This window comes from Neoarius graeffei, chromosome 12 (assembly GCF_027579695.1).
Source record: "Neoarius graeffei isolate fNeoGra1 chromosome 12, fNeoGra1.pri, whole genome shotgun sequence".
Lineage (NCBI taxonomy): Eukaryota > Metazoa > Chordata > Actinopteri > Siluriformes > Ariidae > Neoarius > Neoarius graeffei.
In genome coordinates this window covers 65,423,009-65,446,409 of record NC_083580.1, presented here as the reverse complement: position 1 = coordinate 65,446,409, position 23,401 = coordinate 65,423,009, and the positions used below count along the sequence as shown (strand labels likewise).

The window sequence follows — 23,401 nt, the reverse complement described above, 5'->3', positions numbered from 1 at the left end:
GTTGTGTTCAACATGGCAGTCACCTCATCTAATTCTTCCACCTTCCTTCGGAGCATGCCACAGATCATTCGGATAAGTCCCCAGTGTTTCAGCCTGCCTGCCTTCTCATACAAGTCACTCAGGAGACGCTTTACTGTCCAGCCTTTCCCGTGCAGGTTGGTATCCCAGTCCATACCTCTAACAACACATTTACTCACATGTTTACTCAAATACAAGCTCAATTATTTCCTGCACAACATTCGGACTGGACTACGCAATGCAGTGTATTGTTTGCCTAATGCAAGATTTGCCTTTGCAACATCGATATCGCTGAAGATTGAATACGCAAATAACAAACCACACATTTACGTACAATATCTTACACTCTATGAGAATCCATAAACATGTAATTTAGTTTTCTCTGCATGTTTTTTGATAAATCATGTCAATCAGTTTTGTCCATGTCATGCAGCCTCAGAAACAATACATTATCATTTCACTTCCCACAGAAGGCCGTGCCCGTACTTGTCCTTATAAAAGATGTACAGGATATCAGCCTGATCTTGTAGGTTTCGGCTTTGTTTCAGCATCTGCACCAGGGCTGGATAATCGATTCCACCATTCACATCTCTGGGTAGATTCATTGAAGGAGGAGCTTCTGTCTGAGGAACCTAATCGAAGGGAAAAGGTCTTAAAATGGAAAGCATTGTGAGACAAAGAATTTATCTATTCAATCTATCTATCAGTTTATCTACAGTATTTTTCATGCATGAGACAACAATAATTTCAACACATTTTCCTGTGATGAGAGAAGAAACTCAGTTTTTAAGCCGATTAATATTAAGACAACTTTATTATTATTATTATTATTATTATTATTATTGTATGTGCTTTGATTATTTCTTTAGAAAAAAAAACAGTTGTAAATTTAGCTTTTTGTCTAATCCTAATGCATTTGTTGTTAAAGTGCAACAGTTGTTGTTCTGAATATGCATTATACTGCATAGTTATATTATTTAAATATTTATTAACAGAATCCAATAACTGTCTTAGACTTTTTTTTATTACATTAAGGCGTGTTCCTGTGCTTTCTGTCTCTACAGTGTCAAAAATTGCTCATTATACAGTGGTGCTTGAAAGTTTGTGAACCCTTTAGAATTTTCTATATTTCTGCATAAATATGACCGAAAACATCATCAGATTTTCACACAAGTCCTAAAAGTAGATAAAGAGAACCCAGTTAAACAAATGAGACAAAAATATTATACTTGGTCATTTATTTATTGAGGAAAATGATCCAATATTACATATCTGTGAGTGGCAAAAGTAGGTGAACCTTTGCTTTCAGTATCTGGTGTGACCCCCTTGTGCAACAATAACTGCAACTAAACGTTTGCGGTAACTGTTGATCAGTCCTGCACACCGGCTTGGAGGAATTGTAGCCCATTCCTCCGTACAGAACAGCTTCAATTCTGGGATGTTGGTGGGTTTCCTCACATGAACTGCTCGCTTCAGGTCCTTCCACAACATTTCCATTGGATTAAGGTCAGGACTTTGACTTGGCCATTCCAAAACACTAACTTTATTCTTCTTTAACCATCCTTTGGTAGAATGACCTGTGTACTTAGGGTCGTTGTCTTGCTGCATGACCCACCTTCTTTTGAGATTCAGTTCATGGACAGATGTCCTGACATTTTCCTTTAGAATTTTCTGGTATAATTCAGAATTCATTGTTCCATCAATTATGGCAAGCCGTCCTGGCCCAGATGCAGCAAAATAGACCCAAACCATGATACTACCACCACCATGTTTCACAGATGGGATAAGGTTCTTATGCTGGAATGCAGTGTGTTCCTTTCTCCAAACATAACACTTCTCATTTAAACCAAAAAGTTCTATTTTGGTCTCATCCGTCCACAAAACATTTTTCCAATAGCCTTCTGGCTTGTCCACGTGATCTTTAGCAAACTGCAGATGAGCAGCAATGTTCTTTTGGGAGAACAGTTGCTTTCTCCTTGCAACCCTGCCATGCACACCATTGTTCAGTGTTCTTCTGATGGTGGACTCATGAACATTAACATTAGCCAATGTGGGAGAGGCCTTCAGTTGCTTAGAAGCTACCCTGGGGTCCTTTGTGACCTCGCTGACTATTACATGCCTTGCTCTTGGAGTGATCTTTATTGGTCGACCACTCCTGGGGAGGGTAACAATGGTCTTGAATTTCCTCCATTTGTACACAATCTGTCTGACTGTGGATTGGTGGAGTCCAAACTTTTTAGAGATGGTTTTGTAATCTTTTCCAGCCTGATGAGCATCAACAACGCTTTTTCTGAGGTCCTCAGAAATCTCCTTTGTTCGTGCCATGATACACTTCCACAAAGATGTGTTGTGAAGATCAGACTTTGATAGATTTCTGTTCTTTAAATAAAACAGGGTGCCCACTCACACCTGATTGTCATCCCATTGATTGAAAACACCTGACTCTAATTTCACTTTCAAATTAACTGTTAATCCTAGAGGTTCACATACTTTTGCCACTCACAGATATGTAATATTGGATCATTTTCCTCAATAAATAAATGACCAAGTATAATATTTTTTGTCTCATTTGTTTAACTGGGTTGTCTTTATCTACTTTTAGGACTTGTGTGAAAATCTGATGATGTTTTACTCATATTTATGCAGAAATATCGAAAATTTTAAAGGGTTCACAAACTTTCAAGCACCACTGTAATTGCACATCAGCTCCAGGAAGCATATTCAGAGTTAATTTATTTCGACAGGGAAAGGTCCTTGCATTCAAAGACAGGTTATGCGTGTGCTAAACTTGATTTTCTTGTTGCTCGATTCAGAGTACACGTATAAGTACACTCTGAGTACAGTCCCAGATGTGGTAGATAAAGATTAAGTTAAAATGCTGGAATATTCCTTTAATCTGGCTTTCCACTTCCATATACCTGGGTTTCTTTATTTGTAAGTTGGAGGATTGGCAGTGGGTCACGGAACAGTTTTGTAGGGAGATACAAACGCACATCTGTGAATACAACAAATATAATAAATGTGAGTTTTAAGGAGCTCTGGATTGGAGGGAGAACTGCATGTCAATAAGGCTGAACTCACTATGTATGTTCAGCACTTTGGCTTTGTGCACCAGAGACACCATCTCTCGAGTTTTATTTGCAACAGCTCTGAAGCGGTTGAGTCCTCCTTTAGTGGCACTGATGGGACTCTGTTTGGGAATGGCAAGTAGCTGATCAAGATACTCTGCCAAGTCGTCCACCTCTGTGAGAACACAACCAGTTCAAAATGCAGTGAAGTAAAGGGGGAAAAAAAGCTAGTCTCTTTTATTAGAATAGGTTTTGTGATGAGGAATGGCATTATTTCATCGACAGTATTCCAAAATGTAGAAACTGACTCACCACAATCCATAAACATGAGATGAGCGCAACAGGATGTGTCCAGAAATGAGGCCAGTTTCCCAGTCTTCACCCTAAATACATGAGACAGAAGGTTTTTTCATAAAGCTGTGTGTACGTCTTAGGATTAGCATTCAAAGGAAAACTCGACCTGAAACACATTATATACAGTATGTTTATAATGAAATATTTATGATGTGCTTAGTGATGTTAGTGATTCTGGTGCTAATTTGTTGGTTAATGCTGTATTTTCATTATTCCTGTGTGAAACGGGACATTGCTAGTACAATTACAATGGAATTTAACAGAGGGGAACCGTCAGGGCCTTCAAGGTCTTCAGAGAAAGCCCAAACATATCAGCATTTCAAATCTCATCTCATTATCTCTAGCCGCTTTATCCTTCTACAGGGTCGCAGGCAAGCTGGAGCCTATCCCAGCTGACTACGGGCAAAAGGCGGGGTACACCCTGGACAAGTCGCCAGGTCATCACAGGGCTGACACATAGAGACAGACAACCATTCACATTCACACCTACGGTCAATTTAGAGTCACCACTTAACCTAACCTGTATGTCTTTGGGGGAAACCGGAGCACCCGGAGGAAACCCACGCGGAGAACATGCAAACTCCGCACAGAAAGGCCCTCGCCGGCCACGGGGCTCAAACCCGGACCTTCTTATTGTAAGGCGACAGCGCTAACCACTACACCACCATGCCGCCCCAGCAGTTCAAATGTTATATTTAATTTCTTTCATTCTTTCATAATAATTATTCTCTTCTAATTCTAATTTGGCCTCATTTTCTATCAAATTTGCTTCAGAAATGAAAGGGTTACTGTCCTGAAAACATTAAAATAGACTTATTCAGTGAGATTTGTTTGTTTGTTGTCTCTCAGCTGAGAAGAATTTAGAGCTGGCGCACTCATTGGTTAGGACTTCACTGCTGAGACAGAAGGCCATGGCAGTGTCTGTTTATGTAGGAAGTGACAAATGAATTAACCAATCAGATTTTGATTTATAGTGAGAGGGACCAAAAATTTATCATCAGCGCAGCAGTGGAGTCACCTTCCAGCCGGTGTAGCGTTCATCAGTAGTGTTAGCGAATGCTAATAAATCAGTCAAACCAGTGCTATCAAGAGCAAGTAGCACAGACCAAGAAACTAAGATTTCTGTCTCCAGACTTTTCTTCCATGCACACTCACCACAGTATTTTTCACTCAGACTTAAGTATTCGCTTCCCTATGTAATTTACTTAGTTACTTTTAAAATCAACATCAAGAGCTACACACAACGAAGTGACCTGGCAGCCTCTCGCTAATCCCTTGCAAAATCCTTTGCCCTGTTGCTTTTTTGGTGTGTCTGGCTAAGATTTGGCTGAGCTCAAGTCCCAGCTCTAATAGTAACGGTTCACAAGTGGAATTTAACACGAGAAACAAATTTCAGTGATCTTAAATGTAGATAATAACAGTCAGGATTCTCTGTTAGCTTTTAAAAATAGAAAGCATTGCAGCACTGAGTTATGGCAGACTTGCCTTGGCTAGCTAGTGATGCTGAGAGTTGATGAGCTGATGGCATTGATGACAGAATCAACGTGAAATTTGGAGCTTTTGAACCTGAATTGTTTGAACAGAGCGTACTGATGAAAATGTGAAAGAGAAGGACAGACTAAAGAGCTAAAGCAGCACTGCATTTTGGTAGAGATGAAGCAAGGGCTAAATCCCACTGGTGTTACTATCAGTGGGTAGTCAGTTGGCATTGTGGTTAATGTTGGAAACTTTGAACGAAATGAAAATAGTGTGGATTTTTCCTTCAAGTTCTTACCTTGCCCCACCATAGTAGCCATCTTGTAGCTTTATCAAAGTAGCTAGTACAGCAGGATCAATTTCTTTGCCGTCATCAGCTGAGATGAAGAAGAAAAGCTCTTAGAACATTCTTACAAAATGGGTTCCTCATGGCTTCTTTGGAAAATTTCATGGAGTTTTCCCAGAGGTATAAATCAAAGAACTATTAAGGATGTTAGACTTAACATTTTCTTTAAAATACTCACTAAGCATGCTCTGAGAGACAGGGAAAGTGACAGTAGGCCTGCCGGTCCTCCTCCAGTGTGAACAGAGGAAGGAGAAATCAGTACGGAGCATATCCACAATCATCTTGTTATCCAGGGCCAGGTAAAACTGTTGGGGGTCTATGAACTGGACACAAGGAATGAAACAATAGCTTAGGCCATATTTGAAATCAATGAATATATTACTTGATGTGTATTTTGTACTGCCAGATCTTTGCAGCTTGCAGCCTTTATCAAATTCACTCACTTGAGGTGTAAAGGAAAAGATGGTGTTGCGTATGATGTAGAATTTGGATGACCCCAGCACACCAATACAGCGGTATGGTCTCCCAGTCAGACCTAGTCTTTGATTACGTCCTTTAAGATCATACAGATTTGTGTTTGACTCGTCAAGAAGGCCATGTGGCACAAGAAAGATTATATCCAAGTCCTTGGGTCTTGTTAGCACTCATCTTACCAAGTCTGGCATAGATGTGACTCAGAACACTAGAGGGTTGAACTCTAATCGGATGAATGTCCTCCAGGGTCTCAGAATTGATGCCCTGGTTCTGCAGAAGTTGCTGAATTTCCTCTGTCTCTGCCAAAATTGACACTGAAAACAAGATATGCCTCATTCTATAGCACAAAATTCAACCTGTACTCAGAAGATCATTGGACTTATAAGTAAAAACTGTGTGAAAGTGCAGATACAGAACTACAACATGCACCCGCACACTGTGTACAACCTACCCTGAACCACAACATCAGGCTTGGGTATGGTGGCCAAACGTCTGTTGAGGGGATCTATCTCTCCAGGCGCTAAGAAACCCTAACAGATCCATCAAAAATAAAAGCATGGCTTGGTTAATATTTACATTTTTTTTTACAAAAACAGTGAATATTTCTTTTTTTGTCTTTCTTTTATTTTTGAAATAGAGGGAATACATATGTCCAAAAGTATGTGGACACCTGACCATCACATTCAGACAGCATGTGGTTCTTCCCTAAACTGTTGCCAAAAAGTTTGAAGCGCACAATTGTCTAGAATGTTTTTGTATACTGTAGGACTACGGTTTCGCTCATGGCACTAAGGGGCCCAAACCTGTTCCAGCATGACAACGCCTCTGTGCACAAAGCGAGCTACATTAAGACATAGTTTACCAAGGTTGGTGTAGAAGTTCTTGAGCGTCCTGCACAGATCCCTGACCTCAACCCCAGTGAATACCTTTAGAAGAAATTGGAACACTGACTGCACTCCAGACCTCCTCACCTGACCTCCTCAGTGCCTGACCTCACTAATGCTCTTGTGGCTGAATGAACACAAATCCCCACAGCCACACTCTAAAGTCCAGTGGAAAGCCATCCCAGAAGAATGGAGGTTATAACAGCAAAAAGGCACTAAATGTCTAATTGGATGTTCAAAAAGCACAGTCAGGTGTTCACAAACTTTTGGCCAAATTGTGTATTTAAGGAACATTGGGAAATGTTCCTTAAATACACAATGTTCATTCAAGGAAATTCCAGGAAATTTCATCTCATCTCATCTCATTATCTCTAGCCGCTTTATCCTGTTCTACAGGGTCGCAGGCAAGCTGGAGTCTATCCCAGCTGACTACAGGCGAAAGGCAGGGTACACCCTGGACAAGTCGCCAGGTCATCACAGGGCTGACACATAGACACAGACAACCATTCACACTCACATTCACACCTACGGTCAATTTAGAGTCACCAGTTAACCTAACCTGCATGTCTTTGGACTGTGGGGGAAACCGGAGCACCCGGAGGAAACCCACGCGGACACGGGGAGAACATGCAAACTCCGCACAGAAAGGCCCTCGCCGACCACAGGGCTCGAACCCAGACCTTCTTGCTGTGAGGCGACAGCGCTAACCACTACACCACCGTGCCGCCCTTCCAGGAAATTTTTTTACCTTTAAATACTTGAGTACATTTTAGTGTGGACACTTTTTAACATTCATCCAAGTATAACAGCCTTAGAGCAAGACTTTGTCACAATGTTGACAAAATCTCGCTTAACTATGATATTTTTCCGACTCTGGATATCCATGTATAATCAATATAATATAAATACTATGCAGCATAGTAATAATTACATATTAAAATAAAGGTATTCCAGGTATTTTACTGTAGAACATGAAGCATGAGGACACACATTATTGTGACTGTCATACCTCTGCCAACAGGTTACCCAATATGTACAGAGACTGGGCCCACTGCAATGGGCACTTGCCCAGTGACACTCGTTCCACAGTGTGGGGATTGGCATATTCTTCATCCACCTTATTTAAATAAAAGTGACAGAGTTAGAGTTCAGGGTCTACTGGAATGAATCAGTGTGGCATCCTGCCTCTTCCAGTTCAAGGCCATAAACCAGGGACATCCAGACCGTAGCCTGTGCTATTTTTGAAATGGGTTGTGAGATATTAACTAAAACATTCTACAAAAGAAGAACACTAGAACAGTGGATGTTGCTATTTGGTAAAACTTTGTGGGGCAATGTTTCAGCTCTATAATAATAATAATAATAATAATAATAATAATAATAATAATAATATATTTATTTATTTATTTATTTATTTATTAAGACTATTGTGAAAAAACAGTGCCATTTACATTTGAAATAAAATAAATAAATCAATAAATTACTATAGCTAATATATATGTATATTTATGTGAATGTTAAATATAATATAATACAAAGCTCCTACAGCTACAGTCTCAAAGCTCTAGGGATGAATGATTGCTGATGTCTCTTAGTTCTGGAAAGCGGTGCTTGGTTACTTTTCCTATTCCTTAAGCTGTAGTTGTGTACGGGTTCAGATTGTCGAAATAAGTAGTTAAAGTTGTTACTCTCCATCATACGCTTTAGTTCATTCTTAGTTATAGTGTTTCTTCATCGGGCCAGTGGTTCCAGGGTGTCGTTTGAAAATCCAAGCATCCTCAGACAGTGGTTTTGCACTCTTTGTAGCTCCACAGAGAGATACTCAAGCAAACCACCCCAAATGGGACTGGCATAGTCTAGCAAAGGCCGGATCTTTGTTATGTAGGTAGTAAGTCCAACCTCAATAGGAAGACCAGCTTTCCTACATGCTCTCACGTAATAAATACGTTTGCTAGCTTTACTGACCATACTCGATATGTAAGAGTTCTACTTTAAGTCATCCTGTACTACGGTACATCTCCAAGCAACTTGAACTCGGTGACGCTTTCAAACTCCACGTTATTGATGCGTAAAGGAAGTGGGGAGTTGTTAGTTGCTGTTTGTTTGTTTTAAAAAAAAAAAAAGAAATCCACATATCTCTTTTGTTTTCTTGGCATTGAGTTCAATTCCTCTTTCCATGCTAACGATGCTAATTTTATAGCCCTGCATTAACGTTAATAAGCTTTTGATGGACTAAGTGAGAGTCCATAGAAAAATATGAACGTTTATTCTGACTGAAATTTAATGTAGAGAATCATCAATGAATGAACTGATTTTCAGGTATACAAAAAAAAAATTCCATACATTTTAGAGTTTTATCGTGGAAAAGCTGAAGGCAATCAAGTTCACTTTTTTTTGTATTTTCTGCATCTGTCGTTCAGTAAGAAAAGTCCCTGCAATAGACCCATTTGTTTTATTTATTTGTTTGTTTTTCTAATTTGACAGTATCTAGCATTGTGATTGGTCAATCACTGTTATACCTTATCCGGAGGGACACTATAAAGCTCAGGAACAAGACGCATTCCATCTTTTCCTTTGATCAGAATGCCATCTAAGGCGTCTCGATACTCCTGTACCTGCAATATCACACACAAGCAAATAACATTTACTACAATTCTGAAGTTTTGTTTAGTAAACTAGCCAAAACTGGGAATATTTGACTTTTTTTTTTTTTTGACCTTTATGTTTCTAACCTGCTCAGGACTGTTGATAAAAATTCCATCCAGGATGAGGTAAGTCCAAAACAACGGCCATTCACACTCAATATTCTCAAAGAGCTTCAGCTCTGATGACTCATAGTATAAACGATTGGGATCCTGAGTAAACATGTGACAAAAGCATAGCCCATGTGGGCAAAAGGTTCGGCCAGTTGGCTCCGAATAAATGTGAAATTTTATTTTAAGTTGATTTTTAAATTTATCCACAATGCATTTTGACCTCTTTGGGGGTTTTGTGGCCATCTCTGAGAAAACGACAACATCCATATCTGCCCTGGGATAGAATGAAAGAAAGGGCATTTTAGGAAAGACCAAGATGAGCAATCCTTACAAGTCTTTTTAGATGAACACAACACATTAAGACGCTATATCAATTGTATTAAACCTGCTGCATTTGTAGATCTCAGACTTCATTATCAAATCACCTGCAGTCTTGAAATGATCTCCTCTTTAGTATTGTTAACAATGTCAATGTCCTCCACTGCAAATGCTGGATAAGAGATGATGGAAAGGACTCCAGCATCCACCTCTTTAGACATGGAGGCTCTTGGCAGCATGGAGCTGAGGATTGACTGTCGAGAGAAAGTGAGTGAGGCAATAACTTAATTGTACTATTGTATAATTAGGGGACTAGATCAGCAAAAAAAGTTCTATGTGTTGGGTTTTTTTTCATTACTCCAAATGTAGTTGATTGGGCAAGACAGTTGATGTCCAATGTTTCTGCTTTTATAGTTTGCATGGTCTCAGGACAGAATAATGCCAAACTCGGCCAAAGTGCAACCAAAAAGTGTTTACCCTTTTGCCAGGAGATCACCGGTTTGAATCCTGATGATGCCACAACCACTCAATGCCAGGAGACAAGGGAGCAAAATTGGCTGCACTCTCTGAGTGGGACAGATGGCATACTCTGTTTCCCCTGTCAATTATAGTGACACTTGTGGGCATCTGAGAGAGATCAGATACTGCTTTCCTCACAGTGTGTTACGCTGCCCTGTGATGCAGCAGAAGCAGCAGTTTGAAAAGATGCAATTAGCTGGCTATAGGTGTCTCAGAGGAGGGACGTGTTAACCTACACCATCTCTGGTTGGTGCCTGTTGTATGATGGGGGAAAGCTGACTGGTGGGTGGGAATCAGCAAGTGACCAAATTGGGGAGAAAAAAAGGGGGAGGAGAGATGCTTACTTCTATAACAGTGCAGCAACACACTGAAATTTTGTTTATGGATATAGAATACAGAAAGTCACACAGGCAAGCTGGAGCCTATCCCAGCTGACTATGGGCGAGAGGTGGGATACACCCTCGACAAGTTGCCGGATCATCACAGGGCTGACACCTAGAGACAAACAACAATTCACACCTACTGTCAATTTAGAGCCACCAGTTAACCTAACCTGCATGTCTTTGGACTGTGGAAGAAACCGGAGCACCCGGAGGAAACCCATGCAGACACGAGGAGAACATGCAAACTCCACACAGAAAGGCCCCCATCAGCCACTGGGCTTGAATCCAGAACCTTCTTGTTGTGAGGCGACAGTGCTAACCACTACACTACTCATTTGCCCATTTGCTTATAGTTATTAGTCTATGTCATATAAGGTGGGCTGTAGACAGATGTACCGTACGTGCAGGAAAAGTTTATTAACAAGCATGCAAACAATACAAAAACATCAGGCAAAGGCAGGGTCGGGAAGCAGGCAAAGGTCATACGAGGCGTGAACAGAACATCAGAGGAACAGCAAAGCGGGACTGAGAAAACTGAAAGTAGAGTCGATAACTAGAGTAGCAGAAACACAGAGCAAGGCTATGTAATGTGGGGTACTAACGCTTATACTTTACAAAGTCTTTGTGAGTGTGGAGTCCTTTTGTGCGGACACCGTGATTATGCTTAGATCAAGGACAGGTGCGTCATAATTATTAGTCCTTGGAGTGTGCGCTGCATGCACAGAGCACAAATGCACGTGGTTGAGAGTAACAGTTTGAGGCGTGCCAAGTGCGAATGTGTGTATACATGACAGTCCACTTGACTGGTCAGTTGAATGGGTTTAATCCAAATCTCAGTAACTCTTAAAAACACTTGGAGGTAATATTTTTGTTCGGGGTTTTTTTTTTTAATGTTAAGGAAAAAATAGCTCCAATAGCTCCAATAAATAGCCATATTATTTTACAGATTTAAACAGTAAGCCTAGGGTGGCACGGTGGTGTAGTGGTTAGCGCTGTCGCCTCACAGCAAGAAGGTCCGGGTTCGAGCCCCGTGACCAACTAGGCCTTTCTGTGCGGAGTTTGCATGTTCTCCCCGTGTCCGCGTGGGTTTCCTCTGGGTTCTCCGGTTTCCCCCACAGTCCAAAGACATGCAGGTTAGGTTAACTGGTGACTCTAAATTGACCATAGGTGTGAATGTGAGTGTGAATGGTTGTCTGTGTCTATGTGTCAGCCCTGTGATGACCTGGCGACTTGTCCAGGAAGTACCCCGCCTTTTGCCTGTAGTCAGCTGGGATAGGCTCCAGCTTGCCTGCGACCCTGTAGAACAGGATAAAGTGGCTACAGATAATGAGATGAGATGAGATGAGAAACAGTAAGCCTAATATTTGAATAGTGAGCTTATGTTCATAAAATAAATTTGTCACAAGGGGTCCCTGGATTATATTTTATAGTTAAAACAGTCACAGAAATTTTGAGTACTGGCTTATGGTCTTGACTGCTGAGCCGGGTATGGTTTGAGGTGAGACTTTCATTTCTTGTTAGCAACATTAGCCTCATAGCTCCAGTGCAAAAATAAAGAAACAGATGTTGAAAAGTAAACAATCTGAGTCTTGCCTGAATGACTACATTTGGGGTAAGGGGTTGTGTATATTTGATTCAAGTTTGTATATTTGATTTTTTTTTTTCAAAACTTTTAAGTCATTGCTTATTTGTTAAAGAGACATTAAATTGCAGTATGAGCAAACATAATCCAGCTCCTCCTTCCTCTTATGTAATGTGACAAAGCAAAAGCCGCTCTTACTTCGCAGCGCTGTATGTCATCAGCCAAAGCATGAACGACAGACTCTGGGCCACCTTTGGCACCAAAGAGGTTTAATCCGTCCAAGGCCTCCAGGGCTGCCTAAATACATCACGACTGGAGATCAATCAAATACATCCACACAGTGATCTACTCTTTTTCTGAACATATTTCCAAATGGCACTGGTTCAGTGACAAACTGAATTTCTCACCTTTGCCATTCCAATAGAGCTGGCATTGATTTCAGGGATTCCTTGATTTGTCTTGTCTCCTCGTTCCCACATTCCAAAATCCTAAACACCATCCCAAAGCAAACCCATTTATTCTTAAGCCTATGGTTATATTCAAGAATAAGAATTCAAATATGTGTAGTGAATTTGTGCTGCTGCACAGGACGCTTACTGCTACTTTGTATGCTGTTTCAATGTAGAAGATAAGATTCTGGACAACATCGACCTCGTCGTGTGTGTACACAATGTGTAGCCCTGTACACCATAAGACAAATATTAACTAATTCTGTTCAAACAGCTAAGTCTTAAACATTTTAAAATTTCTCATAATGATGGTGCAATATCACATTGGAGGAAAAAAGGAGATCAGAAAGGTGAAAAAAGGGGGAAAAAAGGTGACAGAGATGTTAACCAATGGGAAAAAAATGATATGGAGGGAGAAATAAATTGATTGACAGTGTAGTTTTAGTGTTATGAGCTTATCAGTGCTGACCTGAAGCTGTCATTTGAGCCAGGAACAGCAGAAAGATGGACGTAGCGTCCACCTGTAAATGACCCCATTCATGATCGCCAACCACAGTGGCACAGGTTCCTGTGTGGTACTTGGCATGCAGGCAGTCTGTGGTGCTCTTGCTGTACTTGAACTTCTCCACTTTGTCCAGCTAGGAATACATCAGGATTTGTACAACTATGCAACAGTGCATGGCAACCCTTATGGAAATTTCCCATGGGATTCCCTTGAAATACATGATATATTAATAGCAGACCTCCACATATACTAATAGACCACCCATGGAAATCATGGTACATCCTCTTAGTCTGCCATGGAAAGCATGTAACATCTATAAAGTCTTTGGTACTTTTGGCAGCACGTAGTGTAGTGGTTAGCACTGTCCCCTTACAGCAAGAAGGTTCCAGATTTGAACCTCACGGCTGACGGGGGCCTTTCTGTGTGGAGTTTGTATGTTCTCCCCGTGTCTGTGTGGGTTTCCTCCAGGTGCTCCAGTTTCCCCCACAGTCCAAAGACATGCAGATTAGGTAAAATACCCAGCCACTGTATGTATGTTTGTACAAGACAGTGCATATTTAGTGCCGGTCCCTAGCCCAGTGGGAGATTAGCATGAGATAAACTGGTTTAATAACCATCTGAAAATAAAGTCATTGTTATAAAATGTATTCTAATGACTAACCCATAAAATCCAATAGGAAACTATTAGAAATCAGACCATATTTCGATGGTGAACCCACAGAAATCCAATAATAACCTTTTAGATATCAGCCCATATTCTAATGAGTAACCGGTAAATATCCAGTCCCATAGACATCATTGCACTGCCTAACTTTTATATATCCAATAGGAAATCCACCAGAATCAGACCAAAATCCAGTAGGAATCCCTTAGAAATGAGACCATAATCCAATGACTAACATATAAATGTCTAAGAGGAACATAATCGGACAATAAATCCATATAAATCAGATAATATTCTCATAAATATCCAATAGGAATCCCATAGACATCAGAACATATTCTCATGACTAAATCATACAAATCCAATAGGAATCCATTGAAAGTCAGACCATAATAAACTTTTATTTAAAGATGGAGCCAATTTAGCACTACTAATCTTGCATATTCCAATGATTAACCCATAAATATCCAATAGGAATCCCATAGACATCAGAACATATTCTCATGACTAAATCATACAAATCCAATAGGAATCCATTAAAAGTCAGACCATAATAAACTTTTATTTAAAGATGGAGCCAATTTAGCACCACTAATCTTGCATATTCCAATGATTAACCCATAAATATCCAATAGGAATCCCATAGACATCAGAACATATTCTCATGACTAAATCATACAAATACAATAGGAATCCATTAAAAGTCAGACCATAATAAACTTTTATTTAAAGATGGAGCCAATTTAGCACCACTAATCTTGCATATTCCAATGACTAACCCATAAATATCCAATAGGAATCCCATAGACATCAGAATATATTCTAATGACTAACTCATACAAATCCAACAGGGATCCATTAAAATTCAGACCATATTCCAGTGACTAACCCATACAAATCCAATAGGAATCCCATAGACATCAGACCATATTCCAATGATTCTTCTTCTTCTTCTTCTTCTATTTATTTCGGCTGCTCCTGTTAGGGGTCACCACAGCAGATCTGTTCTGCATATTTGATTTGGCATACTGTAGGTTTTACACTGGATGCATTTCCTAACACAACTTTCATCAAGCTATCTGGGCTTGGGACCATATTCCAATGACTAACCCATAAAAATCCAATAGAAACCCATTAGAAATGAGACAATGTTCTAATGACTAACCTGTATATATCCAATAGGAACTGACTAGAAATCAGACTGTATTCCAATGAATACATCTCATGGAATGGAATGACTAACCAATAAAAATCTAACAGGAAACACACACACACCCCAAATCAGGCCATATTCCAGTAGATAACCCATAACAATCCAGTTTGATTGTGAGATGTCAATAATGTCCTGTAAACTCTTATTAATACCCCTTTTTTCAATGTGAGCCAATTGACCATGCCCAATTCCAGTTAACTTTCATGGGACTCCCTTGGGAATTTTCCATAAGAGAAGATTAAATACTGCATGCTGATAGTTACATGGCTCAATTTGTGTATTTACTTATAATACGAAGTTCATACCTGCCTCATCAGACACTGTAACAAGCTGCGCATAAGCTTTACTACAGTCTATACAGAGAAAAGAGAGAGAAAGAGTGAGAGAGCAGCTTTGATTCTTGCTTCTACCCTCCACCAACTGCTGTAATCAAAAGAGAAACATGAGCTGAGCAATTTGCCCCTTTGGCATTTCCACTTGAACATTCACTCTCACTTAAAGAAGACACGTACATTAAAAATAGCACACATGACTATGCATTAAAAATACATGTTAGATGTTCAGCCAATAAATTATATTTGGTACGAGTTTTCCGAAATGAATGATCTTGTTGAAAGGTGCAGTTAGATTATTACAGAATTTCAAAGACACCTGAAAATCTGTGATTCACAACAGAGACCCTTTTAGTGGTTATAAACTAAAAGAGATGTGTGCACAACCTGGTTGCAAAAAGACCTATAAAACCTAGCAACCTGAGATTATACTTGGGTATAATCTGACTGAAGAATCTATCAAGAATTATATTTAACAATCGGATTGACATTAGTTATTAGTTAAACTGTTATCCATTAACTTTTATTGATTCCCACTGAAAGACAGGAAGTGTTATTCGAGGACATTGTGGCACATTGCTGCCCAAATAGATGCCATAGTTGGACAATGTTAGATAGCTAAATGTGTTCATTATAGGCAACACCTCATTTGGAACATGACCTGGCTATTTAACAGTTATTCCACGAAATCGAGTCGTACACGAGCTGATAGCCGACAAGGCACGTAGCGCCAAGTGGGCTATAAGCCATATACGACGAGATTGAGTGGAATAACTGTTTTATTCTATCCACATTCATTGGAATTTGAGAAACAGAACATTTTTATTTTTGGCAAATTTGATAAATAAAAACTTTATACAAAACGTCCAACAAAATAATTTCTTCTTAGAATGTAAACAAACCGGCGAAATGACAGTAGCAGTTTGTGAAAAATGCTATAATAATAATTCTTGAAAAATAAAAAAAGATACGTTCTTCCTGGGCGGCACGATGGTGTAGTGGTTAGCGCTGTCGCCTCACAGCAAGAAGGTCCGGGTTCGAACCCCGTGGCCGGCAAGGGCCTTTCTGTGCGGAGTTTGCATGTTCTCCCCGTGTCTGCGTGGGTTTCCTCCGGGTGCTCCGGTTTCCCCCACAGTCCAAAGACATGCAGGTTAGGTTAACTGGTGACTCTAAATTGACCGTAGGTGTGAATGTGAATGGTTGTCTGTGTCTATGTGTCAGCCCTGTGATGACCTGGCGACTTGTCCAGGGTGTACCCCGCCTTTCGCCCGTAGTCAGCTGGGATAGGCTCCAGCTTGCCTGCGACCCTGTAGAACAGGATAAAGCGGCTAGAGATAATGAGATGAGATGAGATGAGACGTTCTTACCATCAAATACTTTTATTCCATATTTTGTTGCTTTTTTGTATTTTTTGGGGTTTTTGTTTTTGAGTACAGTTTTTATTTCATCCTCGGGTGGTTCAGCAACACGCACTGCCATTTTGTTTTTCTCTACTCATGGTATATGAGCTAATAGCTTAGTAGTAGTGTAGTCAATCAGAGTGCGTGATTGCTCATATCCAATGAATATGGATAGAATAATGACCATTGGCTAGCTAGTGTCTTGGTGTATATTTTAGGTGAGCTATGTAGGATTGTAATACTACATAATAATTTGTAATAATTTGTTCATGATACAAATTAGGCATGTGTGGCAGCGGGGGCGTGGTCAAGCATCGGTCTGTGACCAGAGGGCGGAGTCAGGGAAGGTAAGTGGCAGAATCACTGCACCTGATGTCTGTTAACCTGTGTTTGTGTCTTCCCCAGTGACCATGCCCTATATAAGGAGAGAGCAGAGGAAGGGAGCTCTCTCCCGAACCAGACAACTGATGTGTGTGTGCGCGTGTCTGTGGTACTGGGGGATTGTAACAGCTGAAAAGCTGAAAATAAAGAGTTTTGAAAACTCAGTTCTGGCCTGCCGTACTTCTGTGCTCCACCCACCCGCTCAAAGTCTTATAGTGGTGCTGAAACCCAGGAAGGAGCACAGAGGAGAACAGCCCCATGAAGTCCTCCCCCTTCGCAGACCTGATCCACGCCCTCGCCATGGCCCAACAGAGCCAGCACCAGGCGCTGGTCACCCTCCGAAAGGAGCAAGCGCAAAGGTTCAAGGCCCTGATGCTGGCGCAACAGGAAGATCGTCAGGCGTTCCGGCACCTCCTTACGTCAGTGGGGTCCACCACCTCCACCGCCGCGGGCCCTCCCCACCTCACCCTAACAAAGATGGGCCCGCACGATGACCCCGAGGCCTTCCTAGCGCTCTTCGAGCAAGCAGCAGAGGCCTGGGGCTGGCCGGTGGAACAGCACGCGGTGCGCCTCCTCCCCCTGCTAACGGGCAAGGCGCAGCTGGCCGCGCTACATCTCCCCACCGACAGCCGGCTGGTCTACGGGGACCTGCACCGGGCCGTCCTCCAGCGGCTGGGGCGCACCCCAGAACTACGCCAGCGCTTCCGCGCTCTACGCCTAGAGGAGGTCGGCCGGCCGTTCGCGTTTGGCCAGCAACTCCGGGACGCCTGCCGGTGGTGGCTGAGGGCTAACAACCGCGACGCCAAGGGAATCGTTGATCTGGTGGCACTGGAGCAGTTCATCGCCCGACTTTCTGAAGGGACCGCGGAGTGCGGGGAGCCAGGGCACCTCCAGCATCAGTGCTCAGCAATGGAGGTGGGCGCGGTGGTCCGGGTCCCTGACCCACCAGGAACCGCCCTCGATCGGACTGGAGCATATTGCATACTGGTGAGTGTCCAAGGGGATATGTATCAGGCTTTGGTGGACTCTGGCTGTAATCAGACCTCAATCCACCAAAGCCTGGTGCAAGACGAGGCATTGGGGGGAGCACAATTGGTGAAGGTGTTGTGTGTGCACGGGGATGTTCACAACTACCCTTCAGTGTCGGTCCACATTCTATTTTGAGGGGAAAAATTTAGTGTAAAGGCAGCGGTTAATCCTCGGCTTACCCACTCGATAATTTTGGGGACTGATTGGCCAGGATTTCGGGAGTTAATGACTCATTTAGTGAAGAGTGGGTCCTGCCATAGTTCAGCAGGGGGAGATCCCGGTGTGGCATTTGCAGGAGCAGCTGTCACAGAGGCGTCTACGTCATCACCGCGTCAGAGTGAGGAGCAGCAGGCTCCTCCTCCCTCTCTCGGGGAATCTCTCGCAGATTTCCCGTTAGAGCAGTTGCGAGACGAGACTCTGCGGCATGTGTTTGACCAAGTGAGAGTAATCGATGGTCAAATGCTCCAGCCAAACACCACCCTGTCCTTCCCCTATTTCTCCATTATGAGGGATAGATTATACCGAGTGACGCAGGACACTCAGACTAAGGAGATGATCTCACAACTTTTGATCCCAAAGAGCCGCCGGGAATTGGTATTCCAGGCGGCTCACTTTAATCCCATGGCTGGACACTTGGGGCAGGATAAGACACTAGCCCGAATAATGGCCCAGTTCTATTGGCCAGGGATTCGCGGCGATGTCCGTAGGTGGTGTACGGCATGCCGCGAATGCCAGTTAGTAAATCCAGCGGCCATTCCAAAAGCGCCTTTGCGCCCTCTACCATTAATCGAGACCCCGTTCGAAAGAATTGGGATGGGTCTCGTCAGGCCATTAGATCGGTCAACACGAGGGTATCACTTTATTTTAGTTCGGTGGACTATGCAACGCGATACCCGGAAGCAGTGCCTCTTCGCAATATCTCAGAATGTAGTATTGCGGAAGCACTCTTCCACGTTATCTCCCGAGTTGGAATCCCGAAAGAGATTCTGACTGACCAAGGCACTTCGTTTATGTCACGCACACTGCGCGAACTGTATGGGCTACTGGGAATTAAGCCGATCCGCACCAGCGTTTATAACCCACAAATGGACGGTTTAGTCGAACGGTTCAATCGCACCCTCAAGAATATAATTAAAAAGTTTGTATGCGAGGATGCACGCAATTGGGATAAATGGCTCGAACCCCTGTTATTCGCAGTGCGAGAGGTCCCACAAGCCTCCACGGGGTTTTCCCCGTTCGAATTGTTATATGGGCGTAAGCCGCGCAGCATCCTAGATGTACTGCGGGAAAACTGGGAGGAGGGACCTTCACCAAGCAAAAATGAAATTCAATATGTTATTGACCTGCGCACAAAACTCCACACACTCACACACCTAACCCAGGAGAATTTGCGGCAGGCCCAGGAAGGCAAATCTGCCTGTACAACAGGGGTACGCACCTTAGGGAGTTCGCACCGGGAGATGCAGCAGGGGCATGGTCAAACGTCGGTCTGTGACCGGAGGGCAGAGTCAAGGAAGGTAAGTGGCAGAATCACTGCACCTGATGTCTGTTAACCTGTATTTGTGTGTCTTCCCCAGTGACCGTGCCCTATATAAGGAGAGAGAGAGCAGAGGAAGGGAGCTCTCTCCCAAACCAGACAACTGATGTGTGTGCGCATGTCTGTGGTACTGGGGGATTGTAACAGCTGAAAAGCTGAAAATAGAGTTTTAAAAACTCAGTTCTGGCCTGCCGTACTTCTGTGCTCCACCCACCCACTCAAAGTCTTACAGCATGTTTGCTAATTAGCAAGCTAAGCCAATTTCATAGTTAGCAAGCCAACTTTACTGACATGATAGCTACTTACTGTAGCTGAGATAAAATAGGCATTGCAAAGACAGAACTTGGTCCAAACTAACCCTTGTATTGGCCGTCTTATGTTGGCCTGGAAAGGTGTCTGTTTTGATTATATGCAGTAAAAGCGAATGTTTCATGAACGCTTGTCTGATTCTAACACCCAACCCCAAAACTTACTTTCTATAGAGGAAGTAGGGTCATTAGGGTAGTATCTCACAGTAGGGTCATTAGGGTAGTATCTACCTCTACTTCCCGGCCAGCCGAGGGAAAGCCGGGCTGCGACAGCCCACGACTAGTTGGAGACACAACAATTGCAATAAAATATGCGAATTAGCATCAATTTTCACTTGGAATCACACTGAGTTGATATTCGCATATGTTACCGCAGTTGTTGTGTCTCCAACTAGTCGCAGGCTGTCACAGCCCGGCTTTTCCTCGGCAGGCCGGGAAGTAGAGGAAGCCTCAGGGAAACTGACTTGAGAAGGGTTCTTGCGACAGCTTTGCGACACCAGCGACGCATTTGCGGCTATTTTGAGAGAAATTCTATCACACAAATTTTTTGAACATGTTCAAAATTTCAGCGACGAAGGAGCGACACTTTGTGACTCATGCGAGGAAATTGAGAAGCCCCGCGAATGTTTCAAGACACTTTTGAAACTCTCTCGCGAATGACGTTCGCAATTTGTCGTAAGCTGTCGCAGCCCAGTGAGATACTGGCTTAAGGCATAAGGGCAAGGATTGTTAGTCATTACAATTGTAATTCATCTTGCAACCAGCAGAGGGCTTTAAAAACATACAAACGGTTCCTTTAAAATGCCAGAAGGTTGTTTTTTTTTCCAATTTAACTTTAATTCCAAGCAATCCAGTTAAGAAAGTAAAAGTAAATGCACTGGCTCCAGAACATAATAACTTCTACCTGCTCCAGCTCATAGGCTTTGGCCTTGTCCTCATCGCGGTCAGCATTCTTCCTGTAGGCCAGACTCAGACCCCACACAGACAGGATGCTGTACACATTGTCTCGGACCCAGGAATGTGGGAGATCAGCACTTCCTGGTAGTAGCCCTGTCACTGGATTCTTGGAAATTTATCACAGCAAAAAGAAATATATTTTCTGTACATCAATAATTTGTAATTTAATGTGTACGCCTATCTCAAAACAGTACACTGGAATGGCAGTGGGCAGTTCACAGTGATACTACTCATCATGAGGATAAAGTAAATAAGGAATTATTGTAAATTTGCTTCTAACATCTCATATAGAAGTGGAAAATGAACACAAGTTCTCATGCATGTGTGTAACTCAGCTACATTTAGCACATTATGAGACACGCAGTAAGTGGTAACACTATAACTCTGCTAAACATTGCCCTTTCCTGAGTCATCAGTCCAACAAACAAGCTTTCCCTTACCTGGTGACAGAGGATTGTTTTATGGATCATTCGCGCATAATTGTCAAGCTTGACCCCCGAATTACTGCGACTTCTCATGATGTTTACCTTCTCAGTCTTGCTAATGTTCAGTGTAATGGGCTTCTCAGCACCTCACATTATGCTATCATTAACCAGGCATGTAATATAACCAAATGTCAGTGTCTCTGAGAGGGGGGACAAGCCGCTCCTTGGCAGGCCTATCTGTTACACTCCAGTCCCAGCTGAGGAAATCAGAAAAAGAGAATATAAGTTTCTGTTTTATAAATCTGAAAGTTTTAAATATGAATGGGACAAAATCAGTAATAATATAGATATTTATGCACTACCTAAAAGCGGAGCTCCTGATGAGTGTATGAGCAAAATATTTGCAAGGGCACAAAATCATCCTGAATAGCATAATAATCTCATCTCATTATCTCTAGCCGCTTTATCCTTCTACAGGGTCGCAGGCAAGCTGGAGCCTATCCCAGCTGACTACGGGCGAAAGGCGGGGTACACCCTGGACAAGTCGCCAGGTCATCACAGGGCTGACACATAGACACAGACAACCATTCACACTCACGGTCAATTTAGAGTCACCAGTTAACCTAACCTGCATGTCTTTGGACTGTGGGGGAAACCGGAGCACCCGGAGGAAACCCACGCGGACAACATGCAAACTCCACACAGAAAGGCCCTCGCCGGACCCGGGGTTCGAACCCAGGACCTTCTTGCTGTGAGGCGACAGCGCTAACCACTACACCACCGTGCCGCCCGAATAGCATAATAATATTATAGCATATGAACTGTCACAAATACATACTTATTCCTTTGTTTGACACTGCAAGCCATGTGCCAGAAACAACACCACGACATTTATTATGGTGTGACTCTGCTGGGTGCCTGGTGGACAGCAGTGAACCAGCGCTTTCACTTTACATCGTTACTATATAGTTACCATTGAATATCAAACTTGATATGTTGAACAGTTGTCTGGTTACATCTGTCACATCCACGCATGTGCAGCACCATTAAAGGAGAACTGAAGGCAAATTTTTTTATCACCAAAATTCTATTTATCTCATTTTATTAAATATAGGAATGCTTTTTTAATAACTATTTTGTCACTGCTATAGCAAGTTATGAGTGTTTGAAATATGCCATGTAATATATCAGTCCCTATGTCAAAGCAATGGCTGTAAACGAGATTCGTTGAGACCTGTGCGAGACATCGTAGGATGGAAGTAAAACATACAGCGGAAATCAAAGTGACCAACATCTGCCAACGTTGTTAAAAGACGCGTGACCTCTTTCGAATGCAGATGTAATCAAGCCGGAAGTTTTGTTTGTTTTGATAGCAGTCAGGAAAGTTTGAAAAAAGTATGCAGTAATCGTCATTTAAACTCGTTTTTGTGCAATATTTTGTTTGGAAAACAGTTCATTTGGTGGAATAAATGTGACACAAGATGCCGAGGACACCTGGCTGACACTTCACGTTTTGAAGTCTCGCACAAGTCTCGTGAAGATCATGTGAATAAGTGATGCCTGCCGTGGACCAAACGAACTACATTCAAGATGGCTAAAAACCGAATAGGCCGATAAGTATAATATTTAATTGCAATTAGTTGCCAATATGAGTCACGATATAAGGTTACAAAAACCAAAAACATAATTGAATAACATGTTAATTAAGAAATAATGCAAGTTTAAAAATGACTTCAGTACCCCTTTAAGACTAATTACCATGCACCTGTTCGTGATTAGAGCTCAACCACAGCGCATGCATATAAGAACTTGCAGTAACACACAGACTTTGCGAAACCCTTGTATTTCGTATCATGTTTCTGGTTTTGACCCTATTTATGTTTTTGGACTTTGATTATTGTATTACCTATGATGTCCTGCCTGTGCCTCACTGGAACACTGCCTGTTTTTTGACTCTGCCTTTGTCTGCATTATCAGGGCTTTCCCCAAAGATGTCACTTGCACACCAAAAAAAAAAAATCAA

General features: G+C 42.2%; 1 protein-coding gene across 1 annotated transcript in view; it reads right to left on the bottom strand.

Moving 5' to 3' along the window:
- phka1b (phosphorylase kinase, alpha 1b (muscle)) overlaps window positions 1-21,483 on the bottom strand; it is a 37,733-nt gene extending 16,250 nt beyond the window's left edge. The window contains exons 1-22 of the mRNA XM_060935171.1: window positions 21,394-21,483; window positions 20,901-21,059; window positions 15,315-15,362; window positions 13,097-13,265; window positions 12,776-12,858; window positions 12,586-12,666; window positions 12,377-12,475; window positions 9,802-9,948; window positions 9,597-9,650; window positions 9,353-9,475; window positions 9,140-9,235; window positions 7,630-7,737; window positions 6,188-6,266; window positions 5,916-6,050; window positions 5,706-5,815; window positions 5,441-5,585; window positions 5,215-5,293; window positions 3,399-3,469; window positions 3,100-3,261; window positions 2,937-3,013; window positions 505-650; window positions 24-177 (exon numbers count right to left, since the gene is read on the bottom strand). Of these exons, the coding sequence (XP_060791154.1) occupies window positions 24-177; window positions 505-650; window positions 2,937-3,013; window positions 3,100-3,261; window positions 3,399-3,469; window positions 5,215-5,293; window positions 5,441-5,585; window positions 5,706-5,815; window positions 5,916-6,050; window positions 6,188-6,266; window positions 7,630-7,737; window positions 9,140-9,235; window positions 9,353-9,475; window positions 9,597-9,650; window positions 9,802-9,948; window positions 12,377-12,475; window positions 12,586-12,666; window positions 12,776-12,858; window positions 13,097-13,265; window positions 15,315-15,362; window positions 20,901-21,059; window positions 21,394-21,471 (2,403 nt within the window). The 5' untranslated portion in view covers window positions 21,472-21,483. The remainder of the gene's footprint in view (window positions 1-23; window positions 178-504; window positions 651-2,936; window positions 3,014-3,099; window positions 3,262-3,398; window positions 3,470-5,214; window positions 5,294-5,440; window positions 5,586-5,705; window positions 5,816-5,915; window positions 6,051-6,187; window positions 6,267-7,629; window positions 7,738-9,139; window positions 9,236-9,352; window positions 9,476-9,596; window positions 9,651-9,801; window positions 9,949-12,376; window positions 12,476-12,585; window positions 12,667-12,775; window positions 12,859-13,096; window positions 13,266-15,314; window positions 15,363-20,900; window positions 21,060-21,393) is intronic.
- Window positions 21,484-23,401: the final 1,918 nt, after the last annotated feature.